This window comes from Coregonus clupeaformis, chromosome 24 (genome assembly GCF_020615455.1).
Source record: "Coregonus clupeaformis isolate EN_2021a chromosome 24, ASM2061545v1, whole genome shotgun sequence".
NCBI classification, from domain to species: Eukaryota; Metazoa; Chordata; class Actinopteri; order Salmoniformes; family Salmonidae; genus Coregonus; species Coregonus clupeaformis.
This window is the reverse complement of record NC_059215.1, coordinates 4,781,292-4,801,291: the sequence shown is the minus strand read 5'-3', so window position 1 is coordinate 4,801,291 and position 20,000 is coordinate 4,781,292. Positions and strand designations below refer to the sequence as shown.

The window sequence follows — 20,000 nt, the reverse complement described above, 5'->3', positions numbered from 1 at the left end:
TTACAAACAATACAGAGTTAAAAAAATTAAAAATGTAATAGTAACACGAGGAATAAAATAAAATACACAAGAATGGAGCTAAATATAGGGAGTACCAGTACCTGATCAATGTGCAGCTATATACAGGGAGTACCAGTACCAGATCAATTTGAGGTAGATATGTACATGAAGGCAGGGTAAAGTGACTAGACATCAGGATAGATAATAATAAGGTATTTGAGGTAGATATGTATATGAAGGCAGTGTAAAGTGACTAGGCATCAGGATAGATAATAATAAGGTATTTGAGGTAGATATGTACATGAAGGCAGGGTAAAGTGACTAGACATCAGGATAGATAATAATAAGGTATTTGAGGTACATATGTACATGAAGGCAGGGTAAAGTGACTAGGCATCAGGATAGATAATAATAAGGTATTTGAGGTAGATATGTACATGAAGGCAGGGTAAAGTGACTAGACATCAGGATAGATAATAATAAGGTATTTGAGAAAGATATGTACATGAAGGCAGGGTAAAGTGACTAGGCATCAGGATAGATAATAATAAGGTATTTGAGGTAGATATGTACATGAAGGCAGGGTAAAGTGACTAGGCATCAGGATAGATAATAATAAGGTATTTGAGGTAGATATGTATATGAAGGCAGGGTAAAGTGACTAGGCATCAGGATAGATAATAATAAGGTATTTGAGGTAGATATGTACATGAAGGCAGGGTAAAGTGACTAGGCATCAGGATAGATAATAATAAGGTATTTGAGGTAGATATGTACATGAAGGCAGGGTAAAGTGACTAGGCATCAGGATAGATAATAATAAGGTATTTGAGGTAGATATGTACATGAAGGCAGGGTAAAGTGACTAGGCATCAGGATAGATAATAATAAGGTATTTGAGGTAGATATGTACATGAAGGCAGGGTAAAGTGACTAGGCATCAGGATAGATAATAATAAGGTATTTGAGGTAGATATGTACATGAAGGCAGGGTAAAGTGACTAGGCATCAGGATAGATAATAATAAGGTATTTGAGGTAGATATGTACATGAAGGCAGGGTAAAGTGACTAGGCATCAGGATAGATAATAATAAGGTATTTGAGGTAGATATGTACATGAAGGCAGGGTAAAGTGACTAGGCATCAGGATAGATAATAATAAGGTATTTGAGGTAGATATGTACATGAAGGCAGGGTAAAGTGACTAGGCATCAGGATAGATCATAATAAGAGTTGAATAAAGAACAGAATAGCAGCAGGAAATGATGTGTGTGTGTGTGTGTGTGTGTGTGTGTATGTGCAGTGCCTTCAGAAAGTATTCACTGACCTTTTCCACATTTTGTTGTGTTGAATTTAAAATGGATTAAATAGAGATGTTTTGTCACTGGCCTACACACAACACCCCATAATGTCAGAGTGGAATTATGTTTTTCACATTTGTTTACTAATACATTAAAAATGAAAAGCTGAAAATGTATTGAATCAATAAGTATTCAACCCCTTTGTTATGGCAAGCCCAAATAAGTTCAGGAGTAAAAGTGTGCTTAACAAATCACATAATAAGTTGCATGGACTCTGTGTGCAATAACAGTGTTTAACAAGATTTGTTTATTGACTACCTAATATACAATTATCTGTAAGGTCCCTCAGTCAAGCAGTGAATTTCAAACACAGATTCAACCACAAAAAGGGAGGTTTTCAACCACAACCAGGGAGGTTTTCAACCACAAAGAGTGGGGTTTTCCAATGCCTCGCAAAGAAGGGCACCTATTGGTAGATGGGTAGAAAAAAAAAAAAAAAAACTGACATTGAATATCCCTTTGAGCATGGTGAAGTTATTAATTACACTTTGGATGGTGTATCAATACACCCATTCACTGCAAAGATAAAGGAGTCCTTCCTAACTCAGTTGCCGGAGTGGAAGGAAACCGCTCATTGATTTCACCATGAGGCCAATGGTGACTTTAAAACAGTTACAGAGTTTAATGGCTGTGATAGGAGATAACTGAGGATGGATCAACAACATTGTTGTTACTCCACAATACTAACCTAATTGACAGAGTGAAAAGAAGGAAGCGGCAGGTAGCTTAGTGGTTAAGAGCGTTGTGCCAGTACCTGAAATGTCGCTGGTTCTAATCCCAGAGCCGACTAGGTGAAAAATATGTCGATGTGCCCTTGAGCAAGGCACTTAACTCTAATTGCTCCTGTAAGTCGCTCTGGATAAGAGCGTCTGCTAAATAAAGTAAATGTAAAATGTACAGAATAAAAAGTATTCCGTAATACTGCAAAAAAATTTAACAAAGCAATTAACTTCATGTCCTGAATACAAAGTGTTATGTTTGGGGCAAATCCAATACAACACATTACAGAGTACCACTCTCCATATTTTCACGCATAGTCGTGGCTGCATCATGTTATGGGTATGCTTGTAATCGTTAAGGGCAGAGGAGTTTTTCAGGATAAAAAAGAAACGGAATGGAGCTAAGCACAGGCAAAATCCTTGAGGCAAACCAGGTTCAGTCTGCTTTCCACCAGACACTGGGAGATGAATTCACCTTTCAGCAGGACAATAACCTAAAACACAAGGCCAAATCTACACTGGAGTTGCTTACCAAGAAGTCAATGAATGTTCCGGAGTGGCCGAGTTACAGTTTTGATTTAAATCTACTTGAAAATCTATGGCAAGACCTGAAAATGTTTCAAGCAGACCACCATAGTCCCCGTGCCCAAGAACTCTAAGATAACCTGCCTAAATGACTACCGACCCGTAGCACTGACGTCTGTAGCCATGAAGTGCTTTGAAAGACTGGTCATGGCTCACATCAACAGCATAATCCCAGAAACCCTAGACCCACTCCAATTTGCATACCGCCCCAACAGATCCACAGATGATGCAATCTCTATCGCACTCCACACTGCCCTTTCCCACCTGGACAAGAGGAACACCTACGTGAGAATGCTATTCATTGACTACAGCTCAGCATTCAACACCATAGTGCCCTCTAAGCTCATCACTAAGCTAAGGATCCTGGGACTAAACACCTCCCTCTGCAACTGGATCCTGGACTTCCTGACGGGCCGCCCCAGGTGGTAAGGGTAGGTAACAACACATCTGCCACACTGATCCTCAACACGGGGGCCCCTCAGGGTGCGTGCTCAGTCCCCTCCTGTACTCTCTGTTCACCCATGACTGCATGGCCAGGCACGACTCCAACACCATCATTAAGTTTGCCGACGACACAACAGTGGTAGGCCTGATCACCGACAACGATGAGACAGCCTATGGGAGGAGGTCAGAGATCTGGCCGTGTGGTGCCAGGGCAACAACCTCTCCCTCAACGTGACCAAGACAAAGGAGATGATTGTGGACTACAGGAAAAAAAAGAGGACTGAGCACGCCCCCATTCTCATCGGCGGGGCTGTAGTGGAACAGGTTGAGAGCTTCAAGTTCCTTGGTGTCCACATCACCAACGAACTATCATGGTCCAAACACACCAAGACAGTCGTGAAGAGGGCACGACAAAGCCTATTCCCCCTCAGGAGACTAAAAAGATTTGGCATGGGTCCTCAGATCCTCAAAAAATTCTACAGCTGCACCATCGAGAGCATCCTGACTGGTTGCATCACCGCCTGGTATGGCAACTGCTTGGCCTCTGACCGCAAGGCACTACAGCGGGTAGTGCGTACGGCCCAGTACATCACTGGGGCAAAGCTCCCTGCCATCCAGGACCTCTATACCAGGCGGTGTCAGAGGAAGGCCCCTCAAAATTGTCAAAGACTCCAGCCACCCTAGTCATAGACTGTTCTCTCTGCTACCGCACGGCAAGCGGTACCGGAGTGCCAAGTCTAGGTCCAAAAGACTTCTCAACAGCTTCTACCCCCAAGCCATAAGACTCCTGAACAGCTAATCATGGCTACCCGGACTATTTGCACTGCCCCCCCCACCCCATCCTTTTACGCTGCTGCTACTCTGTTAAGTAAGTATTTATGCATAGTCACTTTAACTCTACCCACATGTACATATTACCTCAACTACCTCAACTAGCCGGTGCCCCCGCACATTGACTCTGCAACGGTACCCCCTGTATATATAGCCTCCCCTACTGTCACTTTATTTTACTGTATATATAGCCTCCCTACTGTCACTTTATTTTACTTCTGCTCTTTTTTTCTCAACACTTTTTTTGTTGTTGTTTTATTCTTACTTTTTTTGTTTAAAATAAATGCACTGTTGGTTAAGGGCTGTAAGTAAGCATTTCACTGTAATGTCTGCACCTGTTGTATTCGGCGCATGTGACCAATAAAATTTGATTTGATTTAATTTGATTTGATTCTAGCAATGATCATAGTCGATGATCAACAACCAATTTCACAGAGCTTGAAGCATTTAGAAAATAATAATTGGCAAATGTTGCATAATCCAGGTGTACAAAGCTCTTAGAGACTTACCCAGAAAGACTCACAGCTGTAATCGCTGCCAAAGGTGCTTTTACTAAGTATTGACTCAGGAGTGTGAATACTTATGTAAATGAGATATTTCTGTATTTAATTTTCTATACATTTGCAAACATTTCTAAAAACATGTTTTCACTTTGTCATTATGGGGTATATTGTGTTTTAGATGCGTGAGAAAAAAAAAATGATATTGAATCCATGTTGAATTCAGGCTGTAACACAAACAAAATGTGGAATAAGTCAAGGGGTATGAATACTTTCTGAAGGCACCGTAAATAAATGGTTAAACTGAATGAGGCTGTGATTTGGGACGTTCAGCTCCATCTGGCCCTTCTGCAGGTCAGCTCAGAGTTCTCCATAGGCCCTAGACGCCGTTCGTGACAGCGAGATGAGAGATTGAGCAATTTAGCCACGGGCCAGTTCAGTTGCCTCACTACAGCCACGTTGTCTGTGGTGATACAGGACAGTAGTTTATGTTATGCTTTATGTGTGTTTGTGTGTGTGTGTGTCTTTCCGTGTGTGCGTATTATTAGTATGTAGTGTATGTGTATGTGGTTTTGCGTGGCAGCAGGTAGCCTAGCAGTTAAGAGTGTTGGGCCAGTAACCAAAGGGTTTCTGGTTTGAATCCCTGAGCCGACTAGGTAAAAAATATGTTGATGTGCCCTTGAGCAAGGCACTTAACGCTAATTGCACCTGTAAGTTGCTTTGGATAAGAGTGTCTGTTAAATGACTAAAATGTCAATGTAGTGTGAGAGTGTATATACAGTGCCCTCCACAATTATTGGCACCCCTGTTTAAGATGTGGTCGAGGACTTCCAAAAATTCTCCTTTTTTTTTTAAACAACATAGAACCCAAATGCAAAAAAAGAGAAAAATCCAACCTTTTATTTAAGTACATTACTTTGGTGTAAAAAAAAAAAATCACACATTTAGAAAAAAAAAAACTTGAAATCATGTGTCCCACAATTATTGGCACCCCTGATGTTAATACTTTGTACAACCCCCTTTTGCCAACAAGACAACACTTAATCTCCTCCTATAACATTTCACAAGATTGGAGAACACAGAGAGAGGGATCTTTGACCATTCTTCTTTGCACAATCTTTCTAGATCATCCAGTGTCCCTGGGTCCTCTCTTATGCACTCTCCTCTTTAGCTCGCCCCCACAGGTTTTCGATTGGGTTGAGGTCTGGGGACTGAGATGGCCATGGGAGGACCTTGAGTTTGTGACTGCTGAACCATTTTTGTGTAGATTTTGCCACATGTTTTGGATCATTATCCTGCTGAAAGACCCAATGACGTTACCCATCTTCAGCTTTCTGGCAGAGGCCATCAGGTTTTTATTTAAAATGTCCTGGTAGTTCAAAGCGTTCATAATGCCATGCACCCTAACAAGGTTCCCAGGGCCTTTGGAAGAGAAACAGGCCCACAGCATCACAGATCCTCCACCATACTTCACGGTGGGCATGAGGTGCTTTTCGGCATGCTCATCTTTTGTTTTACGCCAGACCCACTTAGAGTGTTTGTTGCCAAAAAGCTCAATCTTAGTCTCATCTGACCAAAGCACACGATCCCAGTTGAAGTCCCAGTGCCGCTTAGCAAACTCCAGACGTTTACGTTTTGAGTGTTAGTGAGAAAAGGCTTTTTCCTTGCATGCCTCCCAAACAGCTTGTTGGCATGTAGAGAGCGTCTGATGGTTGTTTTGGAGACTTTGTGACCCCAAGATGCCACTCTTTGATGCAATTCTGTGACAGTGAGCTTAGGACTTTTTTTACTTCTCTTACCATCCTCCTCACTGTGCGTTGTGGCAAGATAAACTTGGGACCTCTTCCAGCCTTGTTTGTCACTGTTCCAGTTGTTTTAAACTTCTTAATGATTCCTCTGACTGTAGATACGGGCAAGTTAAGGCGAGTGGCTATTTTCTTGTAGCCATTGCCTGACTTATGAAGGTCGACACAAATCTGCCTTACTTGAATGGTGTGTTCTCTTGTCTTTGCCATGTTGACAAATGGGTAAGAGAATGAGCCTGTTGGTCCGAGAGCCGGTGCTCTGGTACCGTTTGCCGGATGGTAGCAGAGTGAACAGTCTGTGGCTGGAGACTTTGGCAGTTTTTCGGACCTTCCTTTCACACTCTCTGATATAGTGGTCCTGGATGGCAGGGAGCTCAGCCTCAGTGATGTACTGGGCTGTCCGCACCACCCTCTGTAGAGCTTTGTGGTCGGATGTGCATTTGCCATAGCAAGCGGCGATGCAGCCAGTCAAGATGCTCTCGATGGTGCAGCTGTAGAACTGTTTGAGGATCCAAGGGACCATGCCAAATATGTTCAGCCTCCTGAGGGGGAAGAGGCGCTGACGTGCCCTATTCACAACTGCACAGGTGTGTGTGGACCATGTTAAGTTCTTAGTGATGTGGACGCCAAGGAACTTAAAGCTCTCAGCCCGCTCCACTACATCCAATATGTTGTAATAGAAATAATTTAAACCTCCCTCATCTTAAACGTCACTGACCGCCACTGGTCTGCACTCTGTAGCTCTTTGAGGTCAAGGGAGGTGCATTTGCCATACCAAGCGGTGATGCAGCCAGTCAAGATGCTCTCGATGGTGCAGCTGTAGAACTGTTTGAGGATCCAAGGGCCCATGCCAAATCGAATAGGGCTGACGTGCCCTCTTCACGACTGTGGCGGTGTGTGTGTGGACCATGTTAAGTTCTTAGTGATGTGGACGCAAGGAACTTAAAGCTCTCAGCCCGCTCCACTACAGCCCCGTCGATGTGGATGGAGGCGTGGTCTCCCCTCTTTCTCCTGTAGTCCACCATCAGCTCCTTGGTCTTACTGACGTTGAGGGAGAGGTTGTTGTCCTGGAAACACACTGCCAAGTCTCTGACCTCCTCCCTGTAGGCTGACTCATCGCTGTCGGTGATCAGGCCTACCACTGTCGCGTCGTCAGCAAACTTGATGATGGTGTTGGAGTCGTGCGTGGCCAAGCAGTCGTGGGTGAACAGGGAGTACAGGAGGGCACTGAGCACGCACCCCTGAGGGTCCCCCGTGTTGAGGGTCAGCGTGGCTGAGGTGTTGTTGCCTACCCTCACCACCTGGGGGCGGCAAATCCAGGATCCAGTTACAGAAGGAGGGATTCAGTCCCAGGGTCCCCTAGCTTGGTGATGAGCTTGGAGAGGACTATGGAGGTGACATGGTGTTGAACGCTGAGCTGGGATCTATGAACAGCATTCTCACATAGTTATTTCCCCTCTTGTCCAGGTGGGAGAGGACAGTGTGCAATTGAGATTGCGTCATCTGTTGGGGCGGTATGCGAATTGGAGTGGGTCTAAAGTGTCTGGGATGATGGTGTTGATGTGTGTCACGACCAGCCTTTCAAAGCACTTCATGATTACAGATGTGAGCGCTACAGGGCCATAGTCATTTAGACAGGTTACCTTGGTGCTCTTGGGGACAGGGACCATGGTGGTCAGCTTGAAACATGTTGGGAATACAGACTGGGACAAGGAGAGATTGGAAATGTCTGTGAAGACACCTGCCAGCTGGTCTGCGCATGCTTTGAGGATGCGCAGTGGTATTCACTTTGCAAATGTTGAGGGTCTGAATACTTACGTAAATTTGATATTTCAGTTTTTTATTTGTAATACATCTAAAAGCCTGTTTTCGCTTTGTCATTATGGGGTATTGTGTGTAGAACAATTTAATCCATGTTAGAATAAGGCTGTAACGTAAAAATCTTTGGAAAAGGTCAATGGGTCTGAATACTTTCTGAATGCACAGGGAGGTAGGTACATAACTTTTGTGAAAGAGCACAGTTAAAAATATATTGCAAATAGACATATATATATCTTTTTTATATATATATACAGTACCAGTCAAAAGTTTGGACACACCTACTGATGCCAAGAGTTTTCAAAGCTGTCATCAAGGCAAAGGGTGGCTACTTTGAAGAATCTCAAATATAAAATATATTTTGATTTGTTTAACACTTTTTTTGGTTACTACATGATTCCATATGTGTTATTTCATAGTTTTGATGTCTTCACTATTATTCTACAATGTAGAAAATAGTAAAAATAAAGAAAAACCCTGGAATGAGTAGGTGTGTCCAAACTTTTGACTGGTACTGTATATACTGTATATTTACAAACATTGGAAATGATGCAGACAATTACGTTGATGGAAGCTACAATCTATCTGCAATATTAAAGCTTTGTTTTATAAACATTTGAGCAGTAGCCTAGGCTTATCCACTACAATACATTTAGACTGCACAATACAGTAATGCTGCATTCAACCACAAAAATGAGTTTAAATGTTACAAATACATTTTTGAAATAAAACAATGGCCAGTTTGGGTTGCAGTTGCATGTTTTTTTTGTAAAAACAAATAGTCTATGTCTGGCCTGCGAATTCGTTGCATTTTTTCAATATGGCCCGTGCGCTGGTTGAATTTGACATCCCTGGGCTAGCGTATCTATTTCTGTGGCTAGCTATTTATTTAGCATGCTAAAAACACGGAGCCTAACATTAGCTAGGTAGCTGCTGGGAGGATGTCACGTCATTGGAGTAGTGGGTGAATGACTTTTCTCCCTCATATCATTTTTCGGTAGCTACAACTGGCGATGTTGGTTAGCTAGCAAGAAACGTGAATCGCTTTGCTAGCAAGCGAGCTATGCTGAACTTGAACGACTTATCCACAGTTAGCATACCTCTTAGTTGTCGATCAAATGTATTTGGCGTCAATCAAATGGGCGGGCAGGCAAGTTCCCATTCAGTTGTCAAAACGTGGGTCGGAACGAGCATGCATTGGCAGGCAAGCTGCAATTGCCTGCCAATGCAATTTTGACGGCCAACTAGCTGAAAAAGTTTGAGAGGGTTTATCTAATATTCGCTCGTTAGATTTTAGCTCATCTCGCTCTGGCTAGCATTAGTTGTTGATCTTGTTGATGTGCGTAGGCAACTGAGGGAGAGAGAGCCTACCTTGTCATGGTTGTTTGATCAGTAGGACTGTGTCTTTCCCAAATCTAAGAGGATTTACATATTTGCATAAATCCATTCAGGTGTATTTTGTGGCTTTTGGCGAATGCGTTCTAATGATCTAAAGTCGCGCTGTTGCTACTGCCTGTAAACACACAGTCCAGTTCAAAGTGAATGATGGCAGGCCCGTGTGGCAAATGGTTTATTTACATATAGGCCTACTGTAGTTCTGATTGGCTATGGCTCACCGGTCTGTGTAGACTCCGGTTCTGGACGAGAAATATGTTTTTATTAGGTTTTATTTACTGCAGTGTCTATTAACTGTCCAAACGCACGAACGCTTTCCCACTCTATATTTCTATAGAATTTTCACAAAGGACTTACTACTGTCACAGATTCTCCTGAATTCGATCCACTGCATTACACTGACACTCGTGACAACTATACGTCATCCCCAAACATTCTTATGAATTTATGAAAACGTGAAAATGACCATATCTAAGTGCTCGCTTGGCAGAACATGTAAAAGCCTGTTTTCGCTTTGTCATTATGGGGTATTGTGTGTAGAACAATTTAATCCATGTTAGAATAAGGCTGTAACGTAAAAATCTTTGGAAAAGGTCAATGGGTCTGAATACTTTCTGAATGCACAGGGAGGTAGGTACATAACTTTTGTGAAAGAGCACAGTTAAAAATATATTGCAAATAGACATATATATATCTTTTTTATATATATATACAGTACCAGTCAAAAGTTTGGACACACCTACTGATGCCAATAGTTTTCAAAGCTGTCATCAAGGCAAAGGGTGGCTACTTTGAAGAATCTCAAATATAAAATATATTTTGATTTGTTTAACACTTTTTTGGTTACTACATGATTCCATATGTGTTATTTCATAGTTTTGATGTCTTCACTATTATTCTACAATGTAGAAAATAGTAAAAATAAAGAAAAACCCTGGAATGAGTAGGTGTGTCCAAACTTTTGACTGGTACTGTATATACTGTATATTTACAAACATTGGAAATGATGCAGACAATTACGTTGATGGAAGCTACAATCTATCTGCAATATTAAAGCTTTGTTTTATAAACATTTGAGCAGTAGCCTAGGCTTATCCACTACAATACATTTAGACTGCACAATACAGTAATGCTGCATTCAACCACAAAAATGAGTTTAAATGTTACAAATACATTTTTGAAATAAAACAATGGCCAGTTTGGGTTGCAGTTGCATGTTTTTTTTGTAAAAACAAATAGTCTATGTCTGGCCTGCGAATTCGTTGCGTTTTTTCAATATGGCCCGTGCGCTGGTTGAATTTGACATCCCTGGGCTAGCGTATCTATTTCTGTGGCTAGCTATTTATTTAGCATGCTAAAAACACGGAGCCTAACATTAGCTAGGTAGCTGCTGGGAGGATGTCACGTCATTGGAGTAGTGGGTGAATGACTTTTCTCCCTCATATCATTTTTCGGTAGCTACAACTGGCGATGTTGGTTAGCTAGCAAGAAACGTGAATCGCTTTGCTAGCAAGCGAGCTATGCTGAACTTGAACGACTTATCCACAGTTAGCATACCTCTTAGTTGTCGATCAAATGTATTTGGCGTCAATCAAATGGGCGGGCAGGCAAGTTCCCATTCAGTTGTCAAAACGTGGGTCGGAACGAGCATGCATTGGCAGGCAAGCTGCAATTGCCTGCCAATGCAATTTCTGACGGCCAACTAGCTGAAAAAAGTTTGAGAGGGTTTATCTAATATTCGCTCGTTAGATTTTAGCTCATCTCGCTCTGGCTAGCATTAGTTGTTGATCTTGTTGATGTGCGTAGGCAACTGAGGGAGAGAGAGCCTACCTTGTCATGGTTGTTTGATCAGTAGGACTGTGTCTTTCCCAAATCTAAGAGGATTTACATATTTGCATAAATCCATTCAGGTGTATTTTGTGGCTTTTGGCGAATGCGTTCTAATGATCTAAAGTCGCGCTGTTGCTACTGCCTGTAAACACACAGTCCAGTTCAAAGTGAATGATGGCAGGCCCGTGTGGCAAATGGTTTATTTACATATAGGCCTACTGTAGTTCTGATTGGCTATGGCTCACCGGTCTGTGTAGACTCCGGTTCTGGACGAGAAATATGTTTTTATTAGGTTTTATTTACTGCAGTGTCTATTAACTGTCCAAACGCACGAACGCTTTCCCACTCTATATTTCTATAGAATTTTCACAAAGGACTTACTACTGTCACGGATTCTCCTGAATTCGATCCACCGCATTACACTGACACTCGTGACAACTATACGTCATCCCCAAACATTCTTATGAATTTATGAAAACGTGAAAATTACCATATCTAAGTGCTCGCTTGGCAGAACATTAAATTGTGTCATATTCTTATATGAACAGATTTTAATAAGATTTCATGTTGCTAAAATGCTGTCAGTTCCACTTTAAATCACTTTGGATTAAAGTGTCTGTTAAAGGTAGACTCAGCGAAAACGATGATTTTACGATGAGCGAGATGCCAGACTTTGCTCTCACACATGTGAATGAGTTCGCTTCACGCTCTTACAATGCGGTACAGCCCCGGGACCAATACAGTGGAGAAGTGGATCCTTGCACGTCACCTCTCTTAGTTGTTTGCGGAACTTTACCCACTATGCTGTTTACTTTTTTGGCATCTACGTCATATCGCTGTGTCTACATTTAAGTGGCATATATTTTATAATGATTTCTGTTTCTCTGTGTCTCTCCCTCGCTGCAGGAAGCCAGAGAAGGGTATCCAGTACCTGATAGAGAGAGGCTTCGTATCGGACACCCCAGTAGGCATCGCCCGCTTCATCCTGGAGAGGAAAGGACTGAGCAGACAGATGATAGGGGAGTTCCTGGGCTGCAGGCAGAAACAGTTCAACAAGGACGTACTGGAGTGAGTGGCTAAATCAATAGATTCGTAGGTGTTTTGGGGCTCTGCAATGAGAGCGACCTACAAAACCGAAGAGTATATTTGACTGACTGATTAAATGATTGATTGATACTTGTACAATGAACATAAAGCACACTATATGTTTAGAAATTGCTCACTGTATCCTCTCTAAACTCTCCGTCATCCTTTACCTCTCCTCTTTCTCCCTGTCCAGTTGTGTGGTAGATGAGTTGGACTTCTCAAGGATGGATCTGGATGATGCCCTCAGGAAGTTCCAGGCCCAGATTAAAGTGCAGGGGGAGGCCCAGAAGGTGGAGCGACTGGTAGAGGCTTTCAGGTGAGAATATAGTTATAGTATGTAAAAAAATCAGAGGCGGTGTGGTATATGGCCAATGTACCACGTTTAAGGGCTATTCTTAAGCACGAGGCAATGCAAAGTATACAGCCTGGATACAGCCCCTAGCCATGATACATTGGCCATATACCACAAACCCCCGAGGTGCCTTATTGCTATTATAAACTGGTTACCAACATAAATAGAGCAGTAAAAATAAGTTTTTAGTCATACCCATGGTATACGGTCTGATATACCACGGCTTTCAGCCAATCAGCATTCAGGGCTCGAACCACCCAGTTTATAATATCAAATACATCACTGGTTAGAGCCCTACAGGTCCAAGGAGAGGCCCAGAAAGTGGAAAAAAATAATAGAGCCCTTCAGATACTGGGACTTAATTACTTTTTGTACTGGCATTAAGGACTTTCTATACTGACTTATGAACATACTTTTATACTGGGGACATACAGACTATTTATACTGGGGACATACAGACTATTTATACTGGGGACATACAGACTATTTATACTGGGGACACACAGACTATTTATACTGGGGACATACAGACTATTTATACTGGGGACACACAGACTATTTATACTGGGGACATACAGACTATTTATACTGGGACATACAGACTATTTATACTGGGGACATACAGACTATTTATACTGGGGACATACAGACTATTTATACTGGGGACATACAGACTATTTATACTGGGGACACACAGACTATTTATACTGGGGACATACAGACTATTTATACTGGGGACATACAGACTATTTATACTGGGGACATACAGACTATTTATATTGGGGACATACAGACTATTTATACTGGGGACATACAGACTATTTATACTGGGGACATACAGACTATTTATACTGGGGACATACAGACTATTTATACTGGGGACATACAGACTATTTATACTGGGGACACACAGACTATTTATACTGGGGACATACAGACTATTTATACTGGGGACACACAGACTATTTATACTGGGGACATACAGACTATTTATACTGGGGACATACAGACTATTTATACTGGGGACATACAGACTATGTATTGAAATTTTAGTTTTGGATAATTCTGACTCTCTCTCTTCTCTTCTCCCTCTCTCTCTCTCTCTCTACTCTCTCTCTCTCTCTCTCTCTCTCTCTCTCTCTCTCTCTCTCTCTCTCTCTCTCTCTTCTCTCCTCTCTCTCCCTCGCTCCCTCTCCTCTCTCCCTTACTCTCCTCTCTCCCTCACTCTCCTCTCTCCCTCGCTCACTCTCCCTCTCTTTCTCTTAATCTCCATATCTTCCCCCTCCAGTCAGCGGTACTGCGTGTGTAACCCGGTGCTGATCCGACAGTTCCAGAACCCCGACACCATCTTCATCCTGGCCTTCGCCATCATCCTCCTCAACACAGACATGTACTCTCCCAACGTCAAGCCAGAGAGGAAGATGAAGCTGGAGGACTTCATCAAAAACCTCAGAGGTGAGGAAGGATGCTGACTGTTTTTCAGATGGTTGTTTCCCTGCCTGACTCATTCATTCTTACTCCTCAAAACAAACACCGGAATGTGTACTACATCTATTTCTCTCACTTTATTGGCCCTCTTATCTTTTGTTATCTCAGCCTTTCATTCTGTCTCTTTACCTCTCCCTCTTTGTTCTACAGCATTTGGACGGAATCTGTATAGTAACTTATTTTCTCTCTTTACTAACACACTCTCCCCTATGGATGTTCTGTCTCTCCCAGGAGTGGATAATGGTCAGGACATTCCCAGAGACCTGTTAGTAGGGATCTACCATCGGATAGAGAAATGGGAGCTACGCACCAACGATGACCATGTGTCTCAAGTACAGGCTGTGGAGAGGGTGGTAGTCGGCAAGAAGCCTGTAAGTCTGCATACTGTATTAATGTCTACAGTCACTGCCTGCTCTGCCTCAGAATATTCCACGACCAAAAGTATGTGTGACACCTGCTCGTCGAACATCTCCTTCCAAAATCATGGGCATTAATATGGAGTTGGTCCCCCCCCCCTGCTGCTATAACAGCCTCCATTCTTCTGGGAAGGCTTTCCACTAGATGTTGGAACATTGCTGAGGGGACTTGCTTCCATTCAGCCACAAGAGCATTAGTGAGGTCGGGCTCTGATGTTGGGCGATTAGGCCTGGCTCGCAGTCTGCGTTCCAATTCATCCCAAAGGTGTTTGATGGGGTTGAGGTCAGGGCATTGTGCAGACCAGTCAAGTTCTTCCACACCGATCTCGACAAACAATTTCTGTATGGACCTTTATGCATGGGGGATTGTCATGCTGAAACAGGAAAGAGCCTTCCCCAAACTGTTGCCACAGCGTTGGAAGCACAGAATAATCTAGAATATTAATGTCATTGTATCCTGTAGCATTAAGATTTCCCTTCACTGGAACTAAGGGGCCTAGCCCGAACCATGAAAAACAGCCCCGGACTATTATTCCTCCTCCACCAAACTTTACAGTTGGCACTATGCATTGGGGCAGGTAGCGTACTCCTGGCATCCGCCAAACCCAGATTGTTCCGTCGGACTGCCAGATGGTGAAGTGTGAATCATCACTCCAGAGAACTTGTTTCCACTGCTCCAGAGTCCAATGGCGGCGAGCTTAACACCAGTCCAGCTGACGCTTGACATTGCGCATTGTGATCTTAGGCTTGTGTGCGGCTGCTCAGCCATGGAAACCCATTTCATGAAGCTCCCGATGAACAGTACTTGTGCTGACATTGCTTCCAGAGGCAGTTTAGAAACTGGTAGTGAGTGTTGCAACCGAGGACAGACGATTTTTTCGCGCTACGCGTTTCAGGACTCGGCGGTCCCGTTCTGTGAGCTTGTGTGGCCTACCACTTCGCGGCTGAGCCGTTGTTGCTCCTAGACGTTTCCACTTCACAATAACAGCACTTACAGTTGACCGGGGAAGCTTTAGCAGGGCAGAAATTTGACTTGTTGGAAAGGTAGCATCCTATGACGGTGCCACGTTGAAAGTCACTGAGCTCTTCAGTAAGGCCATTCTACTGCCAATGTTTGTCTATGGAGATTGCATGTCTGTGTGCTCGATTTTAAACAACTGTCAACAACGGGTGTTGCTGAAATAGCCAAATCAACTAATTTGAAAGGGTGTCCACATACTTTTGTATATATAGTGTAATTTAAATAGGTTAGAAAATATCAGAATATAAGTTATATATAATTTAAATAAAGTTATAATATAAATATAAGAATATACGTAAGATACGTTAGACAATATCTGTTACTTTTGAAATGAATAGAAAGGAAACTCTAGCACACTGGTGATCTTGATTTTTGAATTGTTCCTGTGGGGAAAACAGCACATATTCAGTAGTAAACATATCTGATATACAGTATGTAAACTTTTAATCTGCTGTGTGTAGAGGTGTTGCTGCCAGGCTCTGTCTGCCAGGATCTGTCTGCCAGGTTCTGTCTGCCAGGTTCTGTCTGTCAGGTTCTGTCTGCCAGGTTCTGTCTGCCAGGTTCTGTCTCTGTGAATATTAATAATAATAATGTGTGTGTAGAGGTGTTGCTGCCAGGTTCTGTCTGCCAGGTTCTGTCTGCCAGGTTCTGTCTGCCAGGTTCTGTCTGCCAGGTTCTGTCTGTCAGGTTCTATCTGCCAGGTTTTGTCTGCCAGGTTCTGTCTGCCAGGTTCTGTCTCTGTGAATATTAATAATAATAATGTGTGTGTAGAGGTGTTGCTGCCAGGGTCTGTCTGCCAGGTTCTGTCTGCCAGGTCCTGTCTGCCAGGTTCTGTCTGCCAGGTTCTGTCTGCCAGGTTCTGTCTCTGTGAATATTAATAATAATAATGTGTGTGTAGAGTTGTTACTGCCAGGGTCTGTCTGCCAGGGTCTGTCTGCCAGGTTCTGTCTGCCAGGTTCTGTCTGCCAGGATATGTCTGTCAGGTTCTGTCTGCCAGGTTCTGTCTCTGTGAATAATATTAATAATAATGTGTGTGTAGGTGCTTTCGCTGCCCCACCGCAGGTTGGTGTGTTGCTGTCAGCTGTACGAGGTGCCTGACCCTAACAGAAGCCAGAGGACTGGAGTCCACCAGAGAGAAGTCTTCCTCTTCAACGACATGCTTATGGTAAGACTCACCTGTGTGCCCTCGGAGCGTTACGTCTGTACCATATAGACTTGCCTTTTTATATCATTACAATACAGATCTGAGTCATATACATGTCAAACGTGTTCTGTTCGCCTTAGTTAGCTGATACAATGGTCTGAGAATAGTCTCTGAATAGTTCCAGAGTCGTCACAAAAAGCCCATGTTCCAAGCTTTATCAAGGACGGTGTTTCAGTGGTCACCCCCTCTGGCCTGCAGAGCACATCAGAATGGATGGAAACGTAAAGAAAGGTGTCACCCCTCTTCTCCCTAGGTAACCAAGATCTTCCAGAAGAAGAAGACGTCTGTAACATATAGTTTTAGACAGTCCTTCCCGCTGGTCGAGATGCAGGTCCACATGTTCCAGAACCAGTGTAAGTATCTCTGTGTGTGTGTGTGTGTGTGTGTGTTTGGGTTTGTGTATGTGTGTGAGGGGTCGAGAAGGAAGTTCACATATTCCAATACTACGTCCGGATTCTCCACCCTTCTCCCAAAGTGAGAATCTATCTATCTATCTATCTATCTATCTATCTATCTATCTATCTATCTATCTATCTATCTATCTATCTATCTATCTATCTATCTATCTATCTATCTATCTATCTGTCTGTCTGTCTGTCAGTCTGTCTGTCTGTCTGTCTGTCTGTCTGTCTGTCTGTCTGTCTGTCTGTCTGTCTGTCTGTCTGTCTGTCTGTCTGTCTGTCTGTCTGTCTGTCTGTCTGTCTGTCTGTCTGTCTGTCTGTCTGTCTATCTATCTATCTATCCACTATAAATACAGTTGAAGTCAATTCCTGACAATTAATCCTAGTAAAAAATCCCTGTCTTAGGTCAGTTAGGATCACCACTTTATTTGAAGAATGTGAAATGTCAGAATAATAGAAGAGAGAATGATTTATTTCAGCTTTTATTTATTTCATCACGTTCCCAGTGGGTCAGAAGTTTACATACACTCAATTAGTATTTGGTAGCATTGCCTTTAAATTGTTTAACTTGGGTCAAACGTTTCGGGTAGCCTTCCACAAGCTTCCCACAATTGGTTGGGTGAATTTTGGCCCATTCCTCCTGACAGAGCTGGTGTAACTGAGTCAGGTTTGTAGGCCTCCTTGCTCGCACACGCTTTTTCAGTTCTGCCCACAGATTTTCTATAGGATTGAAGTCAGGGCTTTGTGATGGCCACCAATACCTTGACTTTGTTGTCCTTATACCTTTTTGCCACAACTTTGGAAGTATGCTTGGGGTCATTGTCCATTTGGAAGACCTATTTGCGACCAAGCTTTAACTTCCTGACTGATGTCTTGAGATGTTGCTTCAATATATCCACATCATTTTCCTTCCTCATGATGCCATCTATTTTGTGAAGTGCACCAGTCCCTCCTGCAGCAAAGCACCCCCACAGCATGATGCTGCCACCCCTGTGCTTCCCGGTTGGGATGGTGTTCTTCGGCTTGCAAGCCTTCCCCCTTTTTCCTCCAAACATAACGATGGTCATTATGGCCAAATAGTTATATTCATCACACCAGAGGACATTTCTCCATAAAGTACGATCTTTGTCCCCATGTGCAGTTGCAAACCGTAGTCTGGCTTTTTTATGGCGGTTTTGGAGCAGTGGCTTCTTCCTTGCTGAGTGGCCTTTCAGGTTATATCGATGTAGGACTTGTTTTTCTGTGGATATACTGTACATCACAGTATACATTAGTTGATCAGATCACAATAGAGGAGCCCATTTTAAACCCTCTTCCTGTTCAATGATGGGAAAGTGATACAAATGCAATTATCTTAAGTCCTTTTTTGTGGGACCTGACCACACGACTGAACAATAGTCCAGGTGCAACAAAACTAGGGCCTGTAGGACCTGCCTTGTTGTGGTCCTCTGTAGCTCCATTGGTAGAGCACAGCGCTTGTAATGCCAAGGTAGTGGGTTCGATCCCCGGGACCACCCATACACAAAAATGTATGCACGCATGACTGTAAGTCGCTTTGGATAAAAGTGTCTGCTAAATGGCATATTATTGATAGTGCTGTTAAGAAGGCTGAGCAGTGCTTTATTATGGACAGACTTCTCCCCATCCTAGCTACTGTTGTATCAATATGTTTTGACCATGACAGTTTACAATCCAGGGTTACTCCAAGCAGTTTAGTCTCCACAACTTGCTCAATTTCCACATGATTCATTACAAGATTTAGTTGAGGTTTAGGGTTTAGTGAATGATTTGTCCCAAATACAATGCTAACATATTTATTGCCACCCATTCTGAAACGAAATGCAGCTCTTTGTTAAGTGTTGCAGTCATTTCAGTCGCTGTGGTAGCTGACATGTATAGTGTTGAGTCATCCGCATACATAGACACACTGGCTTTACTCAAAGCCAGCGGCATGTCATTAGTAAAGATTGAATAAAGTAAGGGGCCTAGACAGCTGACCTGGGGAATTCCTGATTCTACCTGGATTATGTTGTAGAGGCTTCAATTAAAGAACACCCTCTGTGTTCTGTTAGACAGGTAACTCTTTATCCACAATATAAGCAGGGGGTGTAAAGCCATAACACATATATGTTTTTCCACCAGCAGACTATGATCGATAATGTCTAAAGCTGTACAGTATGTGTCCACTCTCCCCTGTAGACTATCCCCACGGTATTCGTCTGACGTCGGCCAATCCTGGCGGGGAGAGGAAGGTTCTGATTGTATTAAACGCTCCAAGTCAGCAGGACAGAACACGCTTCACCTCCGACCTGAGAGAGAGCATCACTGAGGTGCAGGAGATGGAGAAATACAGGGTGGAATGTGAGTAGTACTATACTATACTATACTATACTATACTATACTATACTACAAGAGACAGCATCACAGCATCCTCTCTCTTTCCCTCTCTCTCCCTCTCCATCTCTCTTTCCTCCCCCTCTCCCTCTCCATCTCTCTTTCCTCCCCCTCTCCCTCTCTCTCCCTCTCCCCATCTCCATCTCTCTCTCCTCCCCATCTCCATCTCTCTCTTCCTCTCCCCCTTTCCATCTCTCTCTCCTTCCCCTCTCCATATCTCTCTCCTCCCCCTCTCCATCTCTCTCTCCATCTCTCTCTCCTCCCCCTCTCCATCTCTCTCTCCTCCCCCTCTCCATCAATCTCTCCTCTCTCCTCCCCCTCTTCCTCTCCATCTCACTCTCCTCCCCCC

General features: G+C 43.2%; 1 protein-coding gene across 1 annotated transcript in view; it reads left to right on the top strand.

Moving 5' to 3' along the window:
* LOC121538117 (IQ motif and SEC7 domain-containing protein 2) overlaps window positions 1-20,000 on the top strand; it is a 231,534-nt gene that overhangs the window by 207,246 nt on the left and 4,288 nt on the right. Inside the window, exons 7-13 of the mRNA XM_045206791.1 lie at window positions 12,196-12,357; window positions 12,569-12,691; window positions 14,016-14,182; window positions 14,447-14,586; window positions 16,692-16,817; window positions 17,110-17,209; window positions 19,457-19,618. Of these exons, the coding sequence (XP_045062726.1) occupies window positions 12,196-12,357; window positions 12,569-12,691; window positions 14,016-14,182; window positions 14,447-14,586; window positions 16,692-16,817; window positions 17,110-17,209; window positions 19,457-19,618 (980 nt within the window). The remainder of the gene's footprint in view (window positions 1-12,195; window positions 12,358-12,568; window positions 12,692-14,015; window positions 14,183-14,446; window positions 14,587-16,691; window positions 16,818-17,109; window positions 17,210-19,456; window positions 19,619-20,000) is intronic.